General features: G+C 34.6%; 1 protein-coding gene across 3 annotated transcripts in view; it reads right to left on the bottom strand.

Annotated features, from left to right (window-relative positions):
• LOC123524958 (uridine-cytidine kinase-like 1) overlaps window positions 1–22,835 on the bottom strand; it is a 352,168-nt gene that overhangs the window by 5,782 nt on the left and 323,551 nt on the right. For all 3 annotated transcript variants that reach the window (XM_053538308.1, XM_053538309.1, XM_053538310.1), the window contains exons 2-12: window positions 14,005–14,267; window positions 12,168–12,274; window positions 10,989–11,159; window positions 10,449–10,520; window positions 9,777–10,028; window positions 8,078–8,196; window positions 7,596–7,689; window positions 6,141–6,203; window positions 3,941–4,063; window positions 3,150–3,315; window positions 1,982–2,080 (exon numbers count right to left, since the gene is read on the bottom strand). In XM_053538308.1, the coding sequence (XP_053394283.1) occupies window positions 1,982–2,080; window positions 3,150–3,315; window positions 3,941–4,063; window positions 6,141–6,203; window positions 7,596–7,689; window positions 8,078–8,196; window positions 9,777–10,028; window positions 10,449–10,520; window positions 10,989–11,159; window positions 12,168–12,274; window positions 14,005–14,267 (1,529 nt within the window). The remainder of the gene's footprint in view (window positions 1–1,981; window positions 2,081–3,149; window positions 3,316–3,940; window positions 4,064–6,140; window positions 6,204–7,595; window positions 7,690–8,077; window positions 8,197–9,776; window positions 10,029–10,448; window positions 10,521–10,988; window positions 11,160–12,167; window positions 12,275–14,004; window positions 14,268–22,835) is intronic.

The raw sequence follows: 22,835 nt of genomic DNA, 5'->3' as shown, positions 1-22,835 counted from the left end.
CAGTGTTGTCATCGGATTTTTCATTTGTACCTGACAGTGCTCCTTGCTTAAACAAAAGATCTATGCGATTTGTTCCTTTTGCTACCGATTTATTTATTTTTTTCACGTAACAGCGGGAATTATGTGACATTGTTTTGTATGACAACGAAACGTTTGATTTACTATAAAAAATAATAAGCACCTAGCGATGCCGAACTAACGCTTGTTTTCTATTCATAAACCTTAATAGCGCCTTGCGATATTGATCAATGACGTCATAGAAAGGTTTAAAAGTTGGCACATGAAAAAATTATTGCGGGACGTAAAAAACGAGCAAAAATGTTTGAAATCGATTTTTTTTTGCTTGGGGAAAATTTTCACAAGGTGGGGAAAAATATATACTTTTCAGGTTGGGGAATGGGGCCGAATATCGGCCCTAAAAACGGCATAAAAAAGGGCTGATACTGTTTCATTCAATTCTGTCAAGGGGATGAGGAGAGATGGTGCGCACAAGATTGTATATGCAGACTCAATGTATATAGTATAGTAACAAAAACAAAGTCCCGTAACTCGGCAAATTTATTTTCTGAAAGAACCTTATATGCAAAGGGTTCGGGAGATTAGGCGCACACAAATTTGCATATGCAGACTCTATGTATATAGTATATTAATAAAAAACAAAGTCCCATAACTGTGCAGAATTATTTTCTAAATGAACCTAACATGCACCATACTCAACTAGGGTTACTACTGATCACTTGTGTTAAGTTTCATTCAGTTGTGTGCATGGGTTCAGATTAGGCGCGCACAAGATTATATATGCAGAATCTATGTATATAGTAAATAACAACAAAAACAAAGTCCCATAATTCTGCATTTTTTTTTCTGAAAGAACCTAACATGCCCCATGCACAATTAGGGTTGGTACTGATCACTTGTGTGAAGTTTCTTTAAATTGTGTCAAGGGGAAGAGGAGAGTTGTAAAAAAAACTTGACGGGCATCATCGCAGTATGCTGGTTCATGTTTATTTCAAGTTTTATGAAATTCTACCTGCTAGTTACTGAGAAATGGCTGCGGATGGACATCTTTGGGCATTTTTCATTAAATCAAGAGCAATAACTCTAAGGGAAATTCACCAATCCAACAAAAAACCTGACGGGCATCATCGCAGTATGTTGGTTCATGTTTATTTCAAGTTTCATGAAATTCTACCTGCTTGTTACTGAGAAATGGCTGCAGACGGACATTTTTCATTAAATCAAGGGCAATAACTCCAGGTGACCAATCCAAAAAAAAACTTGACGGGTATCATCGCAGTATGTTGGTTCATGTTTATTTCAAGTTTCATGAAATTCTACCCACTAGTTACTGAGAAATGGCTGCGGACGACCGCATACACGGACAACGCCATTTCAATACCCCCCACTCCCGATTTCATCGGCGGGGGATGACAAATTTCATTTAACCCTTACCTTGCTGAATTTCCATAATGAACTTGTCCATCTTACAACTTGGACAGTACAGTGCCATTAACTGTTAAAAGGTGTGTTTACCAAAAAATATACTGACTGAATGGCAAACAGCACAGATCTTGATCAGACTACAGATTCAATTGTGTCCAGCATTATAAGGCTTAACTTAAGGTTATTTTATAGTTTTCTTTGAAATATGTGAACAGTGAAATAAATCTGATATTCAAGGTATGACATTTTTATATTCACTGACATCCCTTACAACTACTTAAAATTATAAAACTGAAGACTAAGTTAAATTAATAACACTTATGAATCAGATTCCTTGTGTCTTGCTTCAGCTACTGTGGCATGCATAATATTTACCTTTATAATTTTCACATTTTCACAAGACAGTGCTTCTCGGAGGGCTCTTGTCCTCCAAGATTCTGCACCCCTACCCTACCCAGGCCCCTCCAAATTTTATGCATACAGACAAAGACCTGCAAATTCATACTGCAACAAAATATGAAAGACATAGTTTGCTCACCAATGCCTGGAACAATATGGAACTTTTCATTCACTTCTTTATCCACAGCTGTTGTGACAAGCTTTACGTTAGGGAATGCATATGCTATTGTGTGAATACCTGGAAATATAATACACATGTTTTCTTTATATCTATAAAGCCTGAGGTAGATCTAACTCCACACTGACTTGCTTACAGAGAAGAAAGTCCAAACTCTCAAGCTGCGGCAGAACAGCCAAAGAGAGATAACTCTTGCAGGAACAGTACTTTTGTTATCAAGTTTTCCGTTTCTTTTTTTAAAAAATCAAATAAGAACAAGAGCTGTTTGTAAATCACATATGCCTCTATTGATGGCCTGTTAGAGGCAAGTGGGTATGTAATATTGTATGCTGTGACCTTGATCCTTGACTTAATAGTATGAAAAACATCAGAGGTAATGTACTGACTACAGGCCGACATCATAAGATGGTAGAGAACCAAAGAGTTCTTTATTGAGCTGAAACTATTTTCTGTCTTGAGGTCACTGTGACCTTGACTTTCTACCTACTGACCCTAAAAACTGTACAGACCATCTGACCACAGGCAATCACTCTAGGAAATATTACAACTGCAGGCCAGTCTAGGTCACTGTGACTCGACATTTGACTTACTAACCTCAAAAACTTTAGGGGTGATCTACTGAACACAGACAAGCATCTTAAGTTTGACCATGGTGAGACCCAGCACTCTCTAGTTATTGACCATAAACCAAATGGTCTACAGACAAACCAACAATAAGCCAAACAAAAGACCCCCTCATCTTTGAAAGGGGGGACATAATAATCAAAGATGTCTTCAAAACGATCTTACTTAAATCCATTGCAACATATATGGTACCGTAGACAATGCTTTGATGGGTTTTTTTTAATGATGATGATGATGATGCATTTAAAAGTATGCTTATGTTATCATTAGATTGTGAAATCTTCTGTATCAGTTGAGGATTTATTTACCTAAATCTTGTGATTTGTGTTAATCTATGAAAATTAAATCCCAAACAATATATAATTTCCATGTATTCTATCTTCACAATCTGAATTCCGCAGTCATGTCCCGAGAAAATAGCCATTTTTTATAAAAATAATGCAATTATATACTGATAAAATGATTTTACAATATTGTTTCATACTGAGTATGTTACTATGTATACCTGAATCCCTCATGAGCATTGACAAAAGAATGATGTTCTCCTCTGGAACATCGTGGTCCAGTAACACCCGTATAGCCATCATGGCCGCTGCTCCCGTGGCAACTGTTGCATCCATCAACATCACATGGGAGTCTTTAATATCCTTTGGTAGACGCAAGTAATGTAACTGCAAAAAATAACATGTAGTATCAGAATAAGGTAGATTCTTTTTTCCATTTAAATCTTCTGACTTTAAAAATTCGGTCAACATTTGACATAAAAGACTATGTCTTTCTGTGATGCATTCATAAAAAGTTACTTTAATAGTGGCAAAACTTGAAATCAAGGAATAATAATAGCCTTGTTGTCATACTTATGTGTACAGTTGAAATAAATGTAAAAGCAGCATTTTTGTCATTTTGGAGGACTTTCTGTGGCTATGTACTTTGTCTTTATGTTATTGTTTTCTTTTAATCACTAAACCATAGGTGCTTTTGTTAGTGCTCCACAGTCAAAAAGACTAAAAGCTTTCTAGCTGGACTATAATAGGTTTTACAAAGGTGCCGCAACATGCCCTACATTTTAGATCTTCCTTAACCAGTACAGCTGAAATATCACATATCACTTACAGGATGGAAGTGACTTCAGGTATAACATTTTTATTGACTCAGAGTTCTGGTTATTTTTGTAAATAGTGAATGTAACACAAAAGGTAAGGTAGTCAGACAAGTAAATCCTAAGAGATGTCATATGAGCCTTTTCTCAGGCTTAATCTAGACTTACAAACAACACAGAAAGTAAGAAAGTATTACCTCTGGTTCCCCTGTATCCAAGTTGGTCTGTATCAATATTTTTCCTATAGTAATATCCTTGTACACTTCACATAATGTTTGTTCCATTGTCTCACCAGCTCGCAGAATTGATACACCAACAATCTGTAATAAGTTCATGATTTCAATATATGACAACAATTGAACATTGCAAAAATATTAAGTAATAAGAGAGATAAAGATAAAGTGTATCAAAACACTAAATAAGTATAATTATAAGCACAAAGGGGACATAATTCATAAATTAATGGTGCAAGAGTTATGCACCTTGTGTCAGATTATGTGGATGATGATGTGGAACAACTACTTCAAGTCTGAATTAAATCTATTTAGTAATAACTAAGATATAGTGAAAATGCATCAAAATTAACCTTTAATTCTAAGTAAAAGGGGGCATAATTCATGAAATATTGGTACCAGAGTAATGCACCTTGTTTCATATGATTTTGGTGATAAGATGGAACAACTCTTTTAAGTTTGAATCAAATCCATTTAGTAATAACTGAGATAGAGTGAAAGTGCATCAAAACTCTAATCTGAAATTCTAAGTGAAAAGGGGAGATAATTCATGAAATATTGGTGCAAGAGTTATTGCTCTTGTGTCAAATGATGTGAGTGATGATGTTGAACAACTATTATAAGTTTGAATCAAATCCATTTAGTAATAACTGAGATAGAGTGAAAGTGGGGGATAATTCATTAAATATTGGTACTAGAGTTATGGCCCTTGTATCATATGATGTGGGAGATGATGTGGAACAACTACTTTCAGTCAGAATCAAATCCATTTAGTAATAATTGAGATAGAGTGAAATTGCCTCAAAACTTTAACCTGAAATTCTAAGTAAAAAGGGGGGATAATTCATGAAATATTGGTGTGACAGTTATGGCCCTTGTGCCAGATGATGCGGGTGATGATGAGGAATAATTATTTTAAGTTTAAAGCAAATCCATCAAGTAACTACAGAGATAAGAGAAACAAGAGCTGTCTCCATAGGATGACACATGCCCCCGATGGCACTTTGAATGAATAGTTATGGCCGATGTTAGAGTTTAGGACCTTTGACCTACGGACCTGGGTCTTGCGCGCGACACATCGTCTTACTGTGCCACACATTCATGCGTAGTTATTTTAAAATACATGCATGAATTACAAAGATATGGACCGGACATGCCCATCATTGCACTATCATGAAATATGACCTTTAACGTCTAAGTGTGACCTTGACTTTTGAGCTACGGACCTGGGTCTTGCACGCGACACGTCGTCTTACTGTGGTACACATTCATGCCCAATAATTTTAAAATCCATGCATGAATGACAAAGATATGGACCGGACACGCCCATCAATGCACTATCATGAAATATGACCTTTAACGTCTAAGTGTGACCTTGACCTTTGAGCTACAGACCTGGGTCTTGCGCGCGACACGTCGTCTTACTGTGTCACACATTTATGCGTAGTTACTTGAAAATCCATCCATGGATGACAAAGATATGGACTGGACACGCTCATCAATGCACTATCATGAAAAATGACCTTTAACATCTAAGTGTGACCTTGACCTTTGAGCTACGGACCTGGGTCTTGCGCGCGACACGTCGTCTTACTGTGGTACACATTCATGCTAAATTATTTGAAAATCCATTCATGGATGACAAAGATATGGACCGGACACGAAAATTGCGGACAGACCGACAGACGGTTCAAAAACTATATGCCTCCCTTTGGGGGCATAAAAAGAGAAAGTGTAAAAAAAAAACTTTAACCAAGGTGGAGACACGGAAAGACGCAGACGCCGGGGTGAGTAGGATTATGGATAGTTCTCCATATACTTCGTATTGTCGAGCTAAAAATTGCCATGGGGAACACACATGCTTCATCCGAGGAACAACCTCAAAACCGCTTGATTCTGTCTTTTGCTTTACCTACTGAGCTAGTTGGGTTGGCAATTTTTCAGAAAGTAAACTCAGTCATTTCATTATAATAATTTCATTATAATACTGCATGCACAGTTTTCCCATCCAAAAGGTGGAAATTCGCACATCTTTGCATAACATTACTTTCATAGCCAGAATTCAAATACTTGTAGCTTAGAGAGAAATCAGTATCTAGATGTGAAAGTGAAATGTTACTTTATATTTCATTTTCGAAAGCTAAGCGGACTAAATGATCGGTACCTTTTTTGTGTCCAGTCTGTGACCTTCATATGGCACCCCTTGCACTGTCTCAATATTGACTTTCTGTAAGACAAAAATCAGTAAATATGAGAATGCAACAAATAACCATAAATGCCTATCTGACTGTTTACATATATTCTCATAATTAAGGGTTAGCTAGAAGTCATCTTTTACCAGCTTCACTTTTCTTAATAGGATCAATTCTTTTAGATTAAATATTGCCTTTCTGCATGAAAAATGAAGTATGACAGTTAAATCATAACAAGTGCACCGCTTATGGGTGCCATGGCCCGTCTGCAAGTTCTGGACAATATGCAAGAAAGAGTTATACATGTAGTTCAGATTTTCTAAGTACAAAAAAAGCCATAATTCTAACAAGAGATCACAGAGTGATCTTGGCGCCCACCATTGAGTCATTTTTGAATGTTCCAAATTTCAAGACTAGCTCAAAATCCTAAAACTTGGTAACTAATAATTAAACCCATACCCTAAACAAGAGAGATGACACCATTAATGAGTTATATGCACTTATTTCTTTTTTCTTATTATGATACAAAGAATGCACATATAATTACTTATAACTAAAAATTAAACCCAGAAATCTGAGTACTAAACAAATTAATCATCAATCTGCTAAGGTAGTCCATTCACTGCTGAGATGTAATAGGAAAATAATGAACAACTTGAATCATTATCTCATTAGAATCTGCAGACTTTATGACCCTTCTACAGGTAAGGCCATAAAAAACCAATTAAGTACTTGGATTAGAAATCAAAATAAACAAAAGGCCATAACTCACTCAAAAATTGTTGAACCAGTCTGATTTTCAGGGGGACACAACTAGGGTACCAATGCATCATTCTGACAAAGTTTGGTCAAAATTCCCCCCCCCCCCCCCTCCACACACACACACACCCCTCCCAGTAGTTTCTGAGGAGATGCGATAACGAGAAATTGTTAATGGACGGATGGACCACGGACGCAGAGTGATTTGAATAGCCCACCATCTGATGATGGTGGGCTAACAAAATGCAGGTTAGAGTTATATTTCTTGGCCTACATAGTCCCCTAATAATGATAAACAAGTATGCAAAGTTTCAAAGCTGTAGCTCTTATAGGTTTTGAAAAATGATGGACATATACAAAAATTTCAACCAAGAAACTCAACAAAAAGGGCCATAATTCTGACAAAATGCATATCAGAGTTATGGTTCTTGGCCTACATAGTCCCCTAATGATGATAAACAAGAGAGCAAAGTTTCAAAGCTGTAGCTCTTACAGTTTTTGAAAAAAGTTGGGACCTAAAAAATTTTAACCAACGCCGACACCGACAATCAAGTGACGACAATATACCTCAGACGAGCTAATAAATAATTAGTTACTATGTTATACTTTTTTTAACAGAAAGCAATGTTGGATGCAATCTGAATTTTCAGGTACCAAGATCTCTATACCTTATGAGGTAGAAAATTCATTGCATATTCAAAGAGCAGTCTCATCAGTCGTTTGGAATAGAATATAAACTCGTCTCTCGCAGTGTCTTTGTTCCTGTAATATACAAAATTCATTTCTCGTATACTGTCAGGTATCATTTTATATATCAAATATAGCTGTCAAAATCTGAAGTAAAGGGCTTTATTCCATGTAGTTCAATGTTCATAAGACCTAGAACTAATTAATTTCCAATGGGAACAAAGCTGATAGAAAACTGTAGAAATGTACGTTTATATTACACATCAAATAAAACTTACAATAAAATCAAACCTATGCTAATCACCTGTGACCATAGACCACATGACAAAGATCTCTACCCATAGTCCATTTACGATTTAAACATTTTCTGTGTAATTTATCCTGCATTTACTTTCCAACTGTCCCAGGGGTGGTCTTTTAAAGACAAGTTCTGACAGTTTTTTTAAGCCTGTTTTTCTCATACCTGATAAATGTATGAATGCCTCTGACTTGAGGTGTGGATTCCAGCACACATAGGGATGATGGTGGCGGATGACCATTGTTACCCGCATTGGCCATTATCTGACGGAGACAGAATCCTCGCTGAAAGTCAAAACAATATGCCAGTTATGTATGACATAAAACTCAGGTTCAATTAAATGCTACATTCCTGTGCAGTATTGTAAGCTACTGAGTGCTGTAAAGGTCATCAGTATATCAGCTAAATATTCAATCCTACAAATAATGATGGCAGAGAATTACGACAAGTAATCACATTTGACGTAAAAATCAATACACTATATTTCCATCTCATTAGCATTTAGTCAAGTCTCTCCTAACTTTATTATGATACAATGGGGATTTAAATTGATATTAGCAGTATTTAAGACAGTTGCTATTATGTTTCAGCTTTCGTGTGACATGCTTTTAGCAATTTTAACAAGCTTAGAAAAACCAAGTCCAGGAGTAAAATATTAAAAGTCTGTACAAGCTTTAGTTCATCAAGTTTCAGGACTAAAACTGGTTTCATTGGAATCATTTCTGAAATGTATAAATCATAACTACCCCAAAAATGGTAGTAATCTTTCAGGTAGAAATCCAACAAGCAAGAGACCATGTCAGGTCTGAAGACATTTCACGAATAAACACTATGTCTTTCTCAACAATTAATGACCTTTTCTTTTAACAAAATAAATGTTTTTTATGCCCTCTCCTAATTACCTTTAGGTGATAATCCTCCTATCATTACAGGAAGGCCATTTATTACCCATAATGCTATTTAAAAGTCAGGTAGACAGGGCACTTCAGTGTGAAAAACTACTGACCAAATGTGATATTAGTTTTAATATAATGAGACAGCTGCGCAGACAATTTATTGGCTACAAAACAGTAAATGCACTGCTCTCTAGGGGCAGTTAATTAGAATTTTATCACCAAAGCCAATGTTTATTTCATCTGGCAGTATTGATTATATATTCAACACAATAATTACTGTGTTATATGAGAACTTTCATTTTAACTGAAAATTTGTGAGAAAAATGACCAATTTATAAGGATGAGAAATTACTCGACTGTGACTGTATGTCTGAACTGTTTCTTTTTACTGCATATTTTTTTAAGTATTTACTATTGGAAGTCCGACATTCTGTTTTAAAAATGTCTTAAATACAAAATTGATAACTCACTTATCAAACAGCAAAGCTTGGTCTGACGTGGCGATTAGCACAACTAAACCTATACTGCATGAGGGCATAGCCCGAGTGTGAATACAGGTTTAGGAGTACTAAGAACGTAAGAAACGTCATTACCATACAACTTAGCATCCTGTTACTTTCAATAAAATAGACATTAAAAGGTAAACATAAACTAAATGTAACCATAAAGAAATCATGATAACTTAATCTGCAAGTGATATCAATCAGGTTATTACAAAATGTAATCAGAAAATGACTGGTTACAACACTATTCACAATAACCCAAGAAATTGTTATTATTAGAGCAAAATACGCTTACTGACCACCATCAGTCCAGAACGGTGCCAATCTAACCATGTTTATTTAAAATCCTGATAACTTCTGTAAACCAGTATGCCATATTATAGAAGGAAAATATAACTAAATCAATAATGTGATAAATACTGAAGTATAAGTCCCACAAACTCTTTCACAGTATTTGTGACTTACCTTGTTCAGTTGAGTATGTACATGACGTACAAACAGATCTATTGCTACTTTGTTTTCACCGCCCCTTGGCACAATTATATCAGCAAAGCTCATTGTTGGTGCTATGTAGTGTTCAAATGCTGGTTTAACAAATTTGTTATATTGTTTAAGTACGCCCTCTAGCTCTCGACCTCTCTCTGATATATCACGCTTCATTCGACGTGCAAGACGTACATCACTGTCTGTGTCAACAAACACTTTCAGATCCATCAACTGTGAAAGGAAATTATTGTTCTAACTTACTGGCAACATCGCCAGATTACTTTTAATGTTACGTCAATAAAATTAAAATTGTTTAAAAAAAAAAAAAGGAGAGTAAGATACTGAAAAATTGGTTGTCTTAACTGGGCAGATCATTTAATATGTCATTTAATACTCATGTAAGTTTTTTCAGTGAAAAGTCCGAGTATAAAACGTTTCTGATTTTTCCAAATATTTTCTTTTTCATTTACAAGTATAAATTTTTTTACCATCCTATTCTGGGGATCCTGATCTTCAGCACTTCATGTTATGGTAAGCTAACATTTAGAAGCTGTCTGAAAATGTTCAAGTTTCATGAATTTTGACCATTAACACTTAAAATAGACTTCAGTACAATATAGTTATTATATCTAGATATCTAGACCTACTTACTGGTAATAAATCTTTGTTCACAAAGGCCATTATACCTTCAAATATCACAACATTTGCTCCATAAATTGTTTTCTGAAATTGTTAAGTAACTATAAATATTATCATAGTATTTAAATGCCTGACATTTATTCACATAAACAAAAGTTTCTAGCACTACTATGTACAGTCAAACTTTCCTATTGCTCGTTTTCTTATTCTTTTATTGATATTTTTATTCGAAACTCACTCATTTAGACACGGTTAACAATATTTTGGTAATTATACTGTGATACCTACCTTTATGGCGTAATCCTCTATTTTATCTAAAATTAACCTAAATATAGATAGACATTTTAGTAGAAACAACTTCACCAAAATGCATTTCAACCAGAAAATGCCAACGATATGCGAAACTAGCTATAGTACTGTCAGAGCATTCGTACAAATCTCAACAGCAGTTTCAGAGGAGTGGTCCAGACAAACTTGTGACAGACACACATACTAAAGGACATGACAAAGTCAATACATCTCCCTACATATAGGGAGAGAGAGATAACTTACACTTTGACTTTCTCTAGCATGTGTGACAAAATTATACACTGGTACATCTACTTTCTTTCCGGACCGCAGTCTCCGCAGTGTTTTGGTGAGCAGCTCAAAGTCAAAGGCATCTGGGTGGTCAAAATTGTACTCGTTTCTGTTAGCTGCTTCATGTTCTTTCTCCCCAAGTACCTGCGAGAAAAAAAAATGGCCCTGAGTGTAATTTTCAAATATATAACCGGTACTTAACTCTTCTTTAAATTTTCATGATTTTTTTTTACAAAGGTAACTTTTTCTTAACATATCTTATGACTGCACAAAATTAATGTACTTTTTGTTAATACTTTTTCACGACCACACGTACTGATTCCTACGGTTTCATACAATTTGACATTTGAAGCCATACCATGTCTAAATATCTGTAATGAATTTTCATACTTTACTCAATGATGCCTATTACTCACATATTTTTGGGCAAGATAGTTTATTAGCACATTATATATTTCATGTAAGTGGCTTTCCATATAAACTTTACCACTAATAAATACTGGATTTCACTTCTTTAGCTGTTTCTCAGTGTAAAATATACACATATATACACATATATGTATAATCCAACAACAGTAGGCAATAGAGGCTTTTATTACCCTCAGTGCTTCAAAATCATGCAGTTTTCCCTAAATATGACTTTTAACATTCGGATTTTTATTCCGCTTTACCAAAATACAAAGCCATTTCTTACAAAAAATAATAGACCCCTTCCCCTTTGTTAAAAGACCTGAACTGTTACATTGACATAATGTACATTATAATATTCAATATTTACACCCATCTGTGAATGAGTACCTTTCAATGCGATAAAGTTCTACAAACAGTATATTGTGCAAACATTTCAAAACTTCATTCTTTATACAAAGACTGCATAGTAATAAGCAACAACTTTATATTTGCTTTTAAAAACAGTTTTATATAAAACGTACAACAGGATTTTAGACTTGGGTAGTGGAATTTTATTAATCAGCGCTATATTTTCTGTTCATCAATGTAATATGGTATTTGTGCAGTATGAAATACATTTAACTTGCAGAAGGAATCAATACTAAGCAAACTGGTATTATACGAAAATACGTTTAGCACTTTACATTACAGAAGGAATCATCTATATTAAGTAAACTAGTAACCATCATGCAATATGTTTACCTTGTAGAAGGAATCCATACTAAGTAAACTGACCCAGGGTACATCTAATGCTTCAATAATTCTCTTCGCAACTGTTGTCTTACCAGATGCACTCCCACCATATACACCTAAAAGCAAAACAATTACATAGTTACAAGTTCTAGTGCAGTATTTTTTTTTCAACACAGATCTGGTAAAAATATAATTATGTGTTTTTAGTTTCACAATATGGTGTCTCCAAATATTGTCTCACACATAAGAATCTGATCTATTTTTCAATGCTTTTCTGTATAAACACACAAACATTATTATAGATAATGAGCAATATTGTACAAACAATTCTCTTAAACAAAGATTTCTTAAAACAGCATGCCTCCAGATTTGGCTAAAAAATAATCTTTCTTTTAATTTGAAGTTTGGTCGTATTATGAACATTAGAATATGAATTTTTGTTTCTAAAATATTTTAAAAATTCCAAATTAAGAAAGAAATATGACCGCGCCGGGAATCGTACCCCGGACCGCCGCGGCAATAAAGACATTTCCCGTCGTCATAACCAATAGAGCTATAGCTGAAGTAGTGGATAATGACTTCAAAATATAGATATTTATCATCGAGACAGTTTACCTGGAGTAAAAGCGTGACAAATGCTTCTCGATTTTCATCGTAAAAAGTAGTAAAAACAGCAAATTCTCATGTGTTTCTGTAACATAAAGTTTGTCAGTAATTAAGTTTTAAAGCGTTCTTAAGAAATATAGCATTTATTTCAAGATATCAAAAAAAAATTATTTTTTTGTTGTCGAACGATCTGGAGGCATGCTGCTTTAAATTCAGAATAGACTATCTTATGGGTTACTGGATCTCTAGGCAACCTATATATGGGTTGACTAGGGGTCCAGAAATGGCAGTACTAAATATGATTACTGAAAATGGTTCTTGCAGAGAGAATACTATAAGCTTATAACTTAGCTATCAAACCAACCTAATTTGAAGATTTTCTAAATAAAATATGTATAAACTTTTCATAAATAACAATACCTCTTGTTTGTTTTGTTGCTTTTAAATATATTACAGATAACAGGAAAGGAAGTAATTATAATTAATACTTAAATCCCGAGAAAAACACAATAGCGCATAAAATTACAAGTATCCATTACACCAAACAGATATCTAATTCATATTAACTCTCTTTGAACACGATTTTTGCATTTGTATTGTTCTCATACATTCTTACTTTCTTTTAGTTTTTGAGTTTTGCCTAATGGAAATCATTATTAACTACAGCGATTTATTTCCTTCTTTATAAAGTACCCCTAAAAGGACATTTTTCCAATTGAAAAATGCAATCTTTTTTCCCAATTATCATCAAAAAAATTCCCCAAATGACCAAATTAAGTTTGCATTTTGATGCCTGCAGAAGGAAAACTTAGTTACATTGACATTCACCATGATTTAGCCATTCAAACAGTTTGTTTGATATTTACATGGAATTAAAAGAAGAAGCATTCTAAATGATGTTATTAATTAACTATAAAAATTCCCAATCTGAGTAAAAACCCCGATATTTTTCCCAATTTATCCGGTACCGGACCTTTTCCCAAAAGGGGAAAAAATCACTGAACTATAACATCATTTAAAAGTTTTACTGTCAAAATGGCTTCCCAAAATGAAACACACTGCTAACCATATTTATACATAAAACATATAGAAGTGTTAAGAGAAATTTTTGACAAATAATCATAACATTTTCCCTCCAGTTACCATATAATGCAACATCAATAAATCAATTACCAGACCTCTAGACTACCTTTGTAAACAAAACATTGTCGTGTTATTATATCTTTCAAACATATCATACCTATAACAAATGCATCTTTAAGTTCACCGTGAGTATTATACCAAGGAGGTCTTCCGGCTGTATAAAGTACCCGTAGCCCGGTGTGGTGAACCCTGCTTGCTTTCTTGTCACTCTTACTTGGGTTTCTCCCTTTCTTCTTTGGGAATGTTTTTGATGGACTAAGAGGATATTTTGTTGGAGTCTTGGGTTCTTTCATCTGTTTGGAAGCCTGCAAGGACCCTGGGTCACCATCCCCTCCTTCAGTCTGTTCATCGCCGCTACCGCTAGTAACAGACATTTATCAAATTTGTATAAAATGTCCAAATCCTATATAATTAAGGTTCTTGTTATGAGACCTGCCCTCAGGTGAATTTTTGTTTCAGGTTTGTACGCCTCATAGGCCTTTGTTGTTCATAAAAAATGAAACCAAATTATTCAGATAAAGTAGAAGAGCTTTTCAAGAAAGGTTGTTCTGCTTTGAACAAATTTGTCTTAAATTGATCACATGTACTTCAAATGCCAACGTTCTGTCTTGCAGAAATATTGTTTCTGGTTTAAATTCTACATTATTTCTACAATTATTGTGTTCCTAACAAATATTCCTCCAGGTACTCCAAGTGTTGAAAATGTTAAAAAATTATATATACATTTAAAAACAGAGCAAAAACTACAAAATGGAAGGGAAAGAAGAGCTGTCCAAATGATAAAATAGTACTAGTGCAATTATAAGTTTTTCGTTACTGGTGTAACAGGTCTAAATAGTCTAAATACTATGGTTAAATAGTCATGTTCTATGTGGCACTTCACAGTTTTTAACGCTTAACATTTAATGCACATATATTATGATCAAATATGTTTGGTTTTCATTAAGTTAGGATTTGTCTTCTGGTTGGATATTGGTGATGTTTGTCAATGTTTGCACAGGGCAGTCTTTGTAGGAGTTTCCTGAAGCAGTAGTCGGTGTATTTATTTTACATGCACTACCTATAGTCTATTCTCAAAAGTTAGACATAATCATATTTCAAATTTCATTGAAAAAGATTGAAAACGATGCTGTGGAAAGATTATATCCATTGCATTGATATATCATCTATGTATGATGTACCTGATCCATGTTGACTGAATATCTATGTGCAATATTGTATTTAAGAAATAATATACAGCAGAACCATGTTTCAACATATATCAAAACCATACGAGGTGTTACCCTTGAGGAACAAGGCAGTCTGAAAGACAGCTAAATCCCACTGTTATGGATAGTGAAAGGTTAAATCTTTGACCTTGAGCTGTGACTTTGACCTTGAACTGACATAGCTGACTCATGAATTCTGCACATCGTCTTAATGAGGTGATCATTTGACCCAAGTTTCATGAAAATCCTTCAAGGGGTTTAGGAGATACTGAGCTCAAACCTTTGACCTTGAGTTGTGACCTTGACCTTAAGTTGACATGGCTGATTCAAGAGTTCTTGATGAGGTGATGAAAGTTTGATGAAAATCCTTCAAGGGGTTTAGGAGATACAAAGTGGACACAAAATGGAAGACTCAAACATTTGACCCTAAGTTGTGACCTTGACCTTGAGCCGGCATGGCTGACTCATAAGTTTTGCACATCGTCTTGATGAGGTGAACATTTGACCCAAGTTTTATAAAATTCCTTCAACGGGTTTAAGAGATATAAAGCGGACATGAAATGGAAGGCTAAAACCTTTGACCTTGAGTTGTGACCTTGACCTTGAGCCGGCATAGCCGACTCATGAGTTCTGCACATTGTCTTGAATATAGGTGATCATTTGACCAAGGTTTCATATGATTCCTTCAAGGGGATTAGGAAATACAGAGCGCACAGGAAATGGAAGGCTCAAGCTTTGACCCCGAGTTGTGACCTTGACCTTGAGCCAACATGGCTAACTCATGAGTTCTGCACATGATCATCATCTTGATGAGGTGATCCCAAAGTTGTGACCTTGACCTTGAGTCGGCATGGCTGACTTACGGGTTCTGCACATCGTCTCGATGAGGTGATCATTTGACCAAAGTTTTATAAAATTCCTTCAAGGGGTTTAGGAGATATAGAGCGGACACGAAATTGAAGGCTAAAACCTTTGACCTTGAGTTGTGACCTTGACCTTGGGCCGACATGGCTGACTCATGAGTTCTGCACATTGTCTTGATGAGGTGATCATTTGACCCAAGTTTCATGAAAATCCTTCAGGGGTTTACGAGATATGGAGCGGACACGAAAGTGTTACGGACAGACGGAGACCATTCCTATAACCGCACCCCCCCCCCCCCCCCCCCCCCCCCCCACCACCACCACCACCACTCGTGGCGGTGAATTAATAACTTCATGAGGGCGTTGATAGACTGAATTATAACATTGGTAAACTGATTCCTGTAGGTGAGATATGTTAAAACACGGTTCTGCTATATATTATTTCAATCCCAATATCTCTTTTACATAAAAGGAGTAGATGAAATAGTAAAGCTCTATTTTATGGCGCATGTATGGTGCCCAATATAGGTCGATGTGATGTAAATCCGTAGTGGTGTTTTAACAGTGTTAAATACAAGAAGTAACATGTTTCACTGAATTAATTAGAAGGTGCCCAGACTTCTTACGAGTTATTTTATGTACCTAATAACGTATACAGTGTGTGTGAATTAAGTTTAACACCATTCTGTTATATCCATTTTGGTTCTGCGACGTGTTTTATATCAAACAGACTAGATCAAATGTTTCTTTTTTGGCACCAGACACGTACCAAATATATGTTGATTTGATGTCAGATTTTTTTGTTTTAACAGAAAATACATGGATATTTCATATTTGAATGTTTAAGCTTTTCTATGCCTATCTAATTAATATAATCATATGTTTATATGTATGTTTTCGGCCAATTAATTATGGAGAAATAAATGAACATTGAACCTACGCCTGGCTAGTTACTCATTATACCCTGTGACACAGGGACTGTGACACAAGTATGTTACATGCACAAAAGTCAAAGAAAAATATATACTTTTCAGTTTTAGAAAAGAAAATTGATTTTCTACAAAATAGATTGTTGAGTGTCAAAGTACATGAGAAGTAGGCCTATGACACACAGTGACTACCTGGACAAGCTTACCTTTGTTTATCTCCTACTTCCTCTAAACAATTTAGCATACAATTTAGTATATACACTATAAATAGTAATGGTCTGCAATGAATAAATTTCCAAAATTAAAATTCACAAGAGGGGATATGTCTCCAATTTCCAAACACTTAGATGAACCTTAAATTAAGCTGTGTGGAAATTTTTTTTTTTCACTGAATCAAACCAAATTTAATATTCAATGTGGTATAATCAAATGCAAACAACAAAGTTGAGAATCATAACACTTATTTCCCAGCTATTCTTAATATTTCATAACTGCCAAGAAAATTGCAGAATTGCGAGGTCTGCAATTATTGGAAAGTAAACAACTGCTGACGAAACAAAATGAAAGAGTGTATAATTATATATAGTAATACAAACATACCAATAAGTTATAATACAAGGACAGTTTCAATTAAACATATATTTTGTTACTGTGATATCAAACTGTTTCCTCTAAGAAAATAATTATCTTCACGCGTGATAAAAAAAAATAAGCAGAAAACAAAGCACGTGTTTTGGTACACGTCCATATGAAAACAGTTCGAGCCAATTCTTGACAAAATATCGAGCTGACACTTGGCAGAAAGTTGGTGAATAAATTTGTAAACCCGTTTATTGAACAATCAACATTATTTATTGTTTCAGTTATCACCTGTCGGCTTCTGAACTCGCAGAACTTCGTCTCTCAAACTTAAAGGCCGACATGTTTGTTTAGATTTTTCTCAGGAAGTCATTTCGATTGGTTAATTATCATCCCGGAAAGTTGTCTCGGTTATTTCCGTGCATAAACGGAATGTAAAAGAGCATCGAGATTTAACGACCAACTGCGGATCGTTTTGCGGCCAACATCAAATGGTTTTACGGCCAACATAACTTGCTTAACCCGTACTCATTTCGAAATTAAACGCCCAACGGCAGACAGTTTTGCGGCCAACAATAAAATGGTTTTGCGGCCAACATAACTTTTTTAACCCACAGACACTATAGGGGTGTGGAACACCTGCCCCAAACTACTACGCGCCTGTATTACAAAACAGTTTTGATAATCTTTCAATCATTAGTATTTCCAAACTAAAAAAATATCACAGAAAAATTCATTCAAGATTAACCAGAAGAATAAGTTACACGCTTCACAAAACAGCCAGCATTCTAACTTAAGTTGTTGTTGTTTATATACATGCTGATTAAGGTATAGTGCCGGAAAGCTTTGAATTTCAATGGACTACAGGTAAAGAATAACACAACAAACGAAATATTAAAAAAGTATATGTAAACAAGTAATTAAATCGCCAGGATAAAAACTTGTACAATAAGTAAGTCTACGTGCAAAAACTATTCCAACCTACCTACCCTAATTTTTTTAGCATGTTACCGGAAACAAGGATTTTTTTAGGCCTAAGGCAAAAGTCTGATTTAAGCAATTCCGGTTGTTCATGAAAAATAAATCGGGTATGTGGAGCATGGCAGGTCGATATGGCAAGTCGATACTTGCTCAATCTAGTACGCGATGTATAATGTATATAGTGCAAGTGCAAGGTCATATATATATATATATATCGTTGTGAATGGTATTGGTTCTTTTTTAGGTTAAAGACTGTATTTATATCCGTATTGTTGAATTACAATACATTTTGGATATATATATATATATGTTGTAGGGTTCTAACACCATGTAGTACATGTAACTCTTTTTGTGCCTTAAAAGATCTAATAGCGTATACGGAAAGTGAGAAATTTCATATAATGCTGATTGAATCATGTGACTGACCACCTTTCAAGTGATGTCATGCAGGTCAATTTTGATGTGATGTGTCATTTAAGCCATTTTATGAAAATCAAGGACATTTATATCCAGGGAAGGAGAGATCCAAATATGCATCTGCGTTTACTGTCTTTTTTTACATATAACAAATTCATAATATACATTGTTTAAACTGATTCATTGTGCTGGTTCAAAATACACATTATTACTGACATGTTTGATTCCTTTGTCTACTTAATAAAGAAAAAGTTTCACTTTTTTTAATTTCATGAAGTGTAAATTACAAATACAGTTAAACCTGCCTAAGCAGTCACCGTTAGGAAGCAGCCATTGCCTTAAGCAGCCGGTCAGATAACTTATATAATAACCTAATGTAAGCATCCACAGTAAGCCGCAAAGTAGCAACATAATATCGCTCCCTGGGCTGACTCCTAAATACTGGTTTGCCGGTACTTCTAAATGCATCAGGTTTAAAAGAAAAAAATGAAATAATAGAGCTGCACAAAGCAGACAAAATGTAAACAACATTGAGATAAATATGAATAGTTTATTTACATTATATTCTTTATCATACATGTACATTATTCTTTAAACAAGTAGAAACAATGAGCAGAATTGTAAAAAGTTTTTGATTTTATTTAGAAATAATGTTCAAGTGCTTCAGATTAGTTTCTCTCCTGGCAACAAAATTAACAAAATTATATATGTGCATGTATATATTTATATCATAGGACTTGTCAATTCATAAAGGTCCATCTTTGTATTAAAATTGTGATAAACGAACTGTGTACATGTATCTTGTAAAGTATGCCATTTGAGATCAGTAAGGAGATTTGTGTCTGTGTCTGGGGTCTTACAATAGTTATTAGTAACAAATCTTGCAGCTTGCCTCTGAATATTTTCTAATCTCTCGATATCTTTCTGATGGTAAGGGTCCCAAATACTTGTTCCATATTCTAATTTCGATCTTATTATTGATTATAGGCTGCAGTCTTGGTGGAGCGTTTTGCAGAATGTATATTACGTTAAAGAAAACCTAATTTCTGGCTGGCTTGACTAGCTGTTGAATTTACTTGAGGGGTCCATGACAAATTTGATGCCACTTCAATGCCTAGATACGTTGCCTGATTAACTGTCCATAAGGGTTGATTATGTAACATATAGACTGTATTAACGGGTTTTTCTAGATCTTGTTACATGCATAATATGACATTTGGCTATGTTGAAAGACATCTTCCATTTCTGCTCCCACAATGACAAGCCATCGAGATTCTTTCGAGGCTGGATGGAATCAGCTTGTGACTTAAACTGTCTATTAATAACACAGTCATCTGCAAAAAGGCGCACGCTAGATGTTACAGCAGCAAGTATGTCATTAATGTAGAGCAGAAGTAGAAGCGGCCCCAAAACAGACCCTTGGGGTACACCTGAAATAACAGGAGCTGTGCTGGAAATTGACCAATCAACCACTATTCTCTGTTTCCTATCTGAAAGAAAAGCTTCTATCCATGATTGAGTGGTGCCCCTGATGCCATAATGGGAAGGTTTCAAAAGTAATCTATTAACATCAAAGGCTTTGTTGAAACTTGGTTTTGTAGAGTAGAGTAGAGTAGAGTAGAGAAGAGTAGAAGTAGAAGTAGAAGTAGAAGTAGAAGTGAATAGGGTAGAGAACAGAACAGAGTTCCATATAGAGTGTGGAAATGTTTACTAACTCTGCTAGTTTGGCCTTCTTCTTTTCCTTACTTACATTAACGATCACCTCCTCAAGAGTCAAGTCAACAGTCCGCCTCCTTGCAGATCAGATTACTTTTGTCTGATTTACAAACATATCAGGAGCCATCAAAAGACGTAGGAAACTCAAACATAATTTTGATTTTTACAAGACTGGCAAAGTCGGTTGCTCGTGTCATTTATCCCAGACAAGTGTATAGTTACCCACATAACAAACAAGACAAATTCACTTGATTTCACATATTATAGCAAAATTATCACGGCATTATTATACCTTAAATATTACAACAAATATGCATGTCCTTCCTATGATTTCCACCACAACACAGTTATCGAAACCATTGTCTGCTCTTTATTCCAACACTTGTAACATACTTTTAAAATACGTTTTACATCTAGTGAAGCATTTGTACTATTTAACAGTCTGAATAAACCAGGAGAGAGTTTACAAAAAAAATCATTTTTCATATTGATTATTTTTACACCCCACAATTTTTCCACTAAACTTCATTTGTCTTTCTGATCTTTTTTCATTAACTGTGTTTTTAAAATTTTTATCTCGTTGCATGAACACTTTAATGTATATAGTCGTAATAGTGTACTCTTCCTATTATGAAAAACAAAAATTAATTTGCTCTAATGTTTTTTTACAACAGTTTTTTAAACCCTTAGGCGCTGTTTTAAATATATTGTCATTCAAAAATATTGAGTGTGTTTTTATAATTCTTTTACCTCTACAAGAGGGTTGCATTTTATGTTTCCCAAAAAGATTTCTTAGATTTTTAACCCTATACTTGTTAACGTGATTTTTTTTGAAAACATATTTTTCAAAATTTTTCTCAAGGTGAGAAATTTTTTTTTATAAAACCCTGACCGGGTTTATTTGTTTCAAAAAACAGTCCGACCAGTGTCCAAGCGCTCCTTAAAAATGTGTTGTTTTTGTTTTGGAAAAAATTTGGGGGAATTTGAAAAAAATTAAAGGATAATTTTTTAGTTTGTTAATACCCAGGAGGGGGTATTATAAAAAAAAACAAACAAACTATAAAAGGTTTTTCCGCGAGTGACATATGAATATTTAAAACCTTCGAAAAGCAATGACCCCCGTATATTTTCTATCCCAGAATGTTTTTTGGGGCAAGCCAATTTATTTCCCCTTGGTTGAAAAAGGGAAGGGTTTTTCGCGGAAAAAGTTCCTTGTTTTGGTAAATTTGGAAAATTTTTTGGAGTGAAAAAAACCTGCAAAATGGCATGATTTAATAGAGGAGATATAAAATAGTAGGTACATGAAAATTTGACAGAATAAAAAATGTCGAATAGCTAACAGTTTTTTGACAGGGCCGTTTTGCCTTTTTGCGGCCATCTAGGGTTTTTTATCGCATGTGATTTGTTCAAATGGTGGAAAAAAAGGGGGGTCAACCAATGTTACTGGGCGGAATTTTTTTCTATGGATAGTTTGTTGGTTAGGTTTTTTTATAGGGGTTGGAAGCATGAAAAATTGCTATAGTGTCCAGTGTTATTAAAAAATTATGAAAAAAATAACTGTGGTCTTAGGCCTTTTGTCAGTTTTGTTAAACCAAGAGGGAAAACTTTTGGCAAATGTAGGGATTAGGACACAAAATTAGCTTGAAATTTATATAAAAAATTTTTTTCAGTTCCCTTTTCCCCCTGTCCCATATTCGGTTTTTGAATTTTTTCCCGTATTTAATAAAAGGGGGTTGCCCCGGTGTAATCTACATTTTCTATATTGTATGGAGACTTAAAAAGGCCACGAAAGTCGGCAAATAAAAGCAGAAAATGTAACCATTCAAATAAACAAAAAGTCTTTTACGTTTTTATGAGTTTCTGAGAACGACTAATAGAACAATTATATTTAAGTTTCGGGTTACTTAACTCCAAAAAAAAAAATTTTTACACAGATTTTGTTTTTTGTCCCCCAACCCTTTTGGTTGGGAAAGAAAAATTCATTATAAAAAAGTTAAGTGTTAGCTTTCTATAGGAAATTAACTTTTTTTTTACCTGTTGTTTTTTCAAATTTAAAATTCTTTGCCCTTGAGTTTACGACTCTGTTTTGTGGGGATTTATGAAATAACATTGCAGTCCATTTTCGTATATATAGAATTTTTTTTTTTTCCCGTCATTCCCTGATCAAATTTAGGTATTTATTTTTTATTTGCAAAGGGCTTTGAATTTTCCCTTTTTTAAACATAACTCCGTCTC

The sequence above is a fragment of the Mercenaria mercenaria genome, chromosome 3, assembly GCF_021730395.1.
Source record: "Mercenaria mercenaria strain notata chromosome 3, MADL_Memer_1, whole genome shotgun sequence".
NCBI classification, from domain to species: domain Eukaryota; kingdom Metazoa; phylum Mollusca; class Bivalvia; order Venerida; family Veneridae; genus Mercenaria; species Mercenaria mercenaria.
The sequence above is the reverse complement of the archived record's forward strand: the minus strand, read 5'-3'. Positions and strand labels throughout refer to the sequence as shown.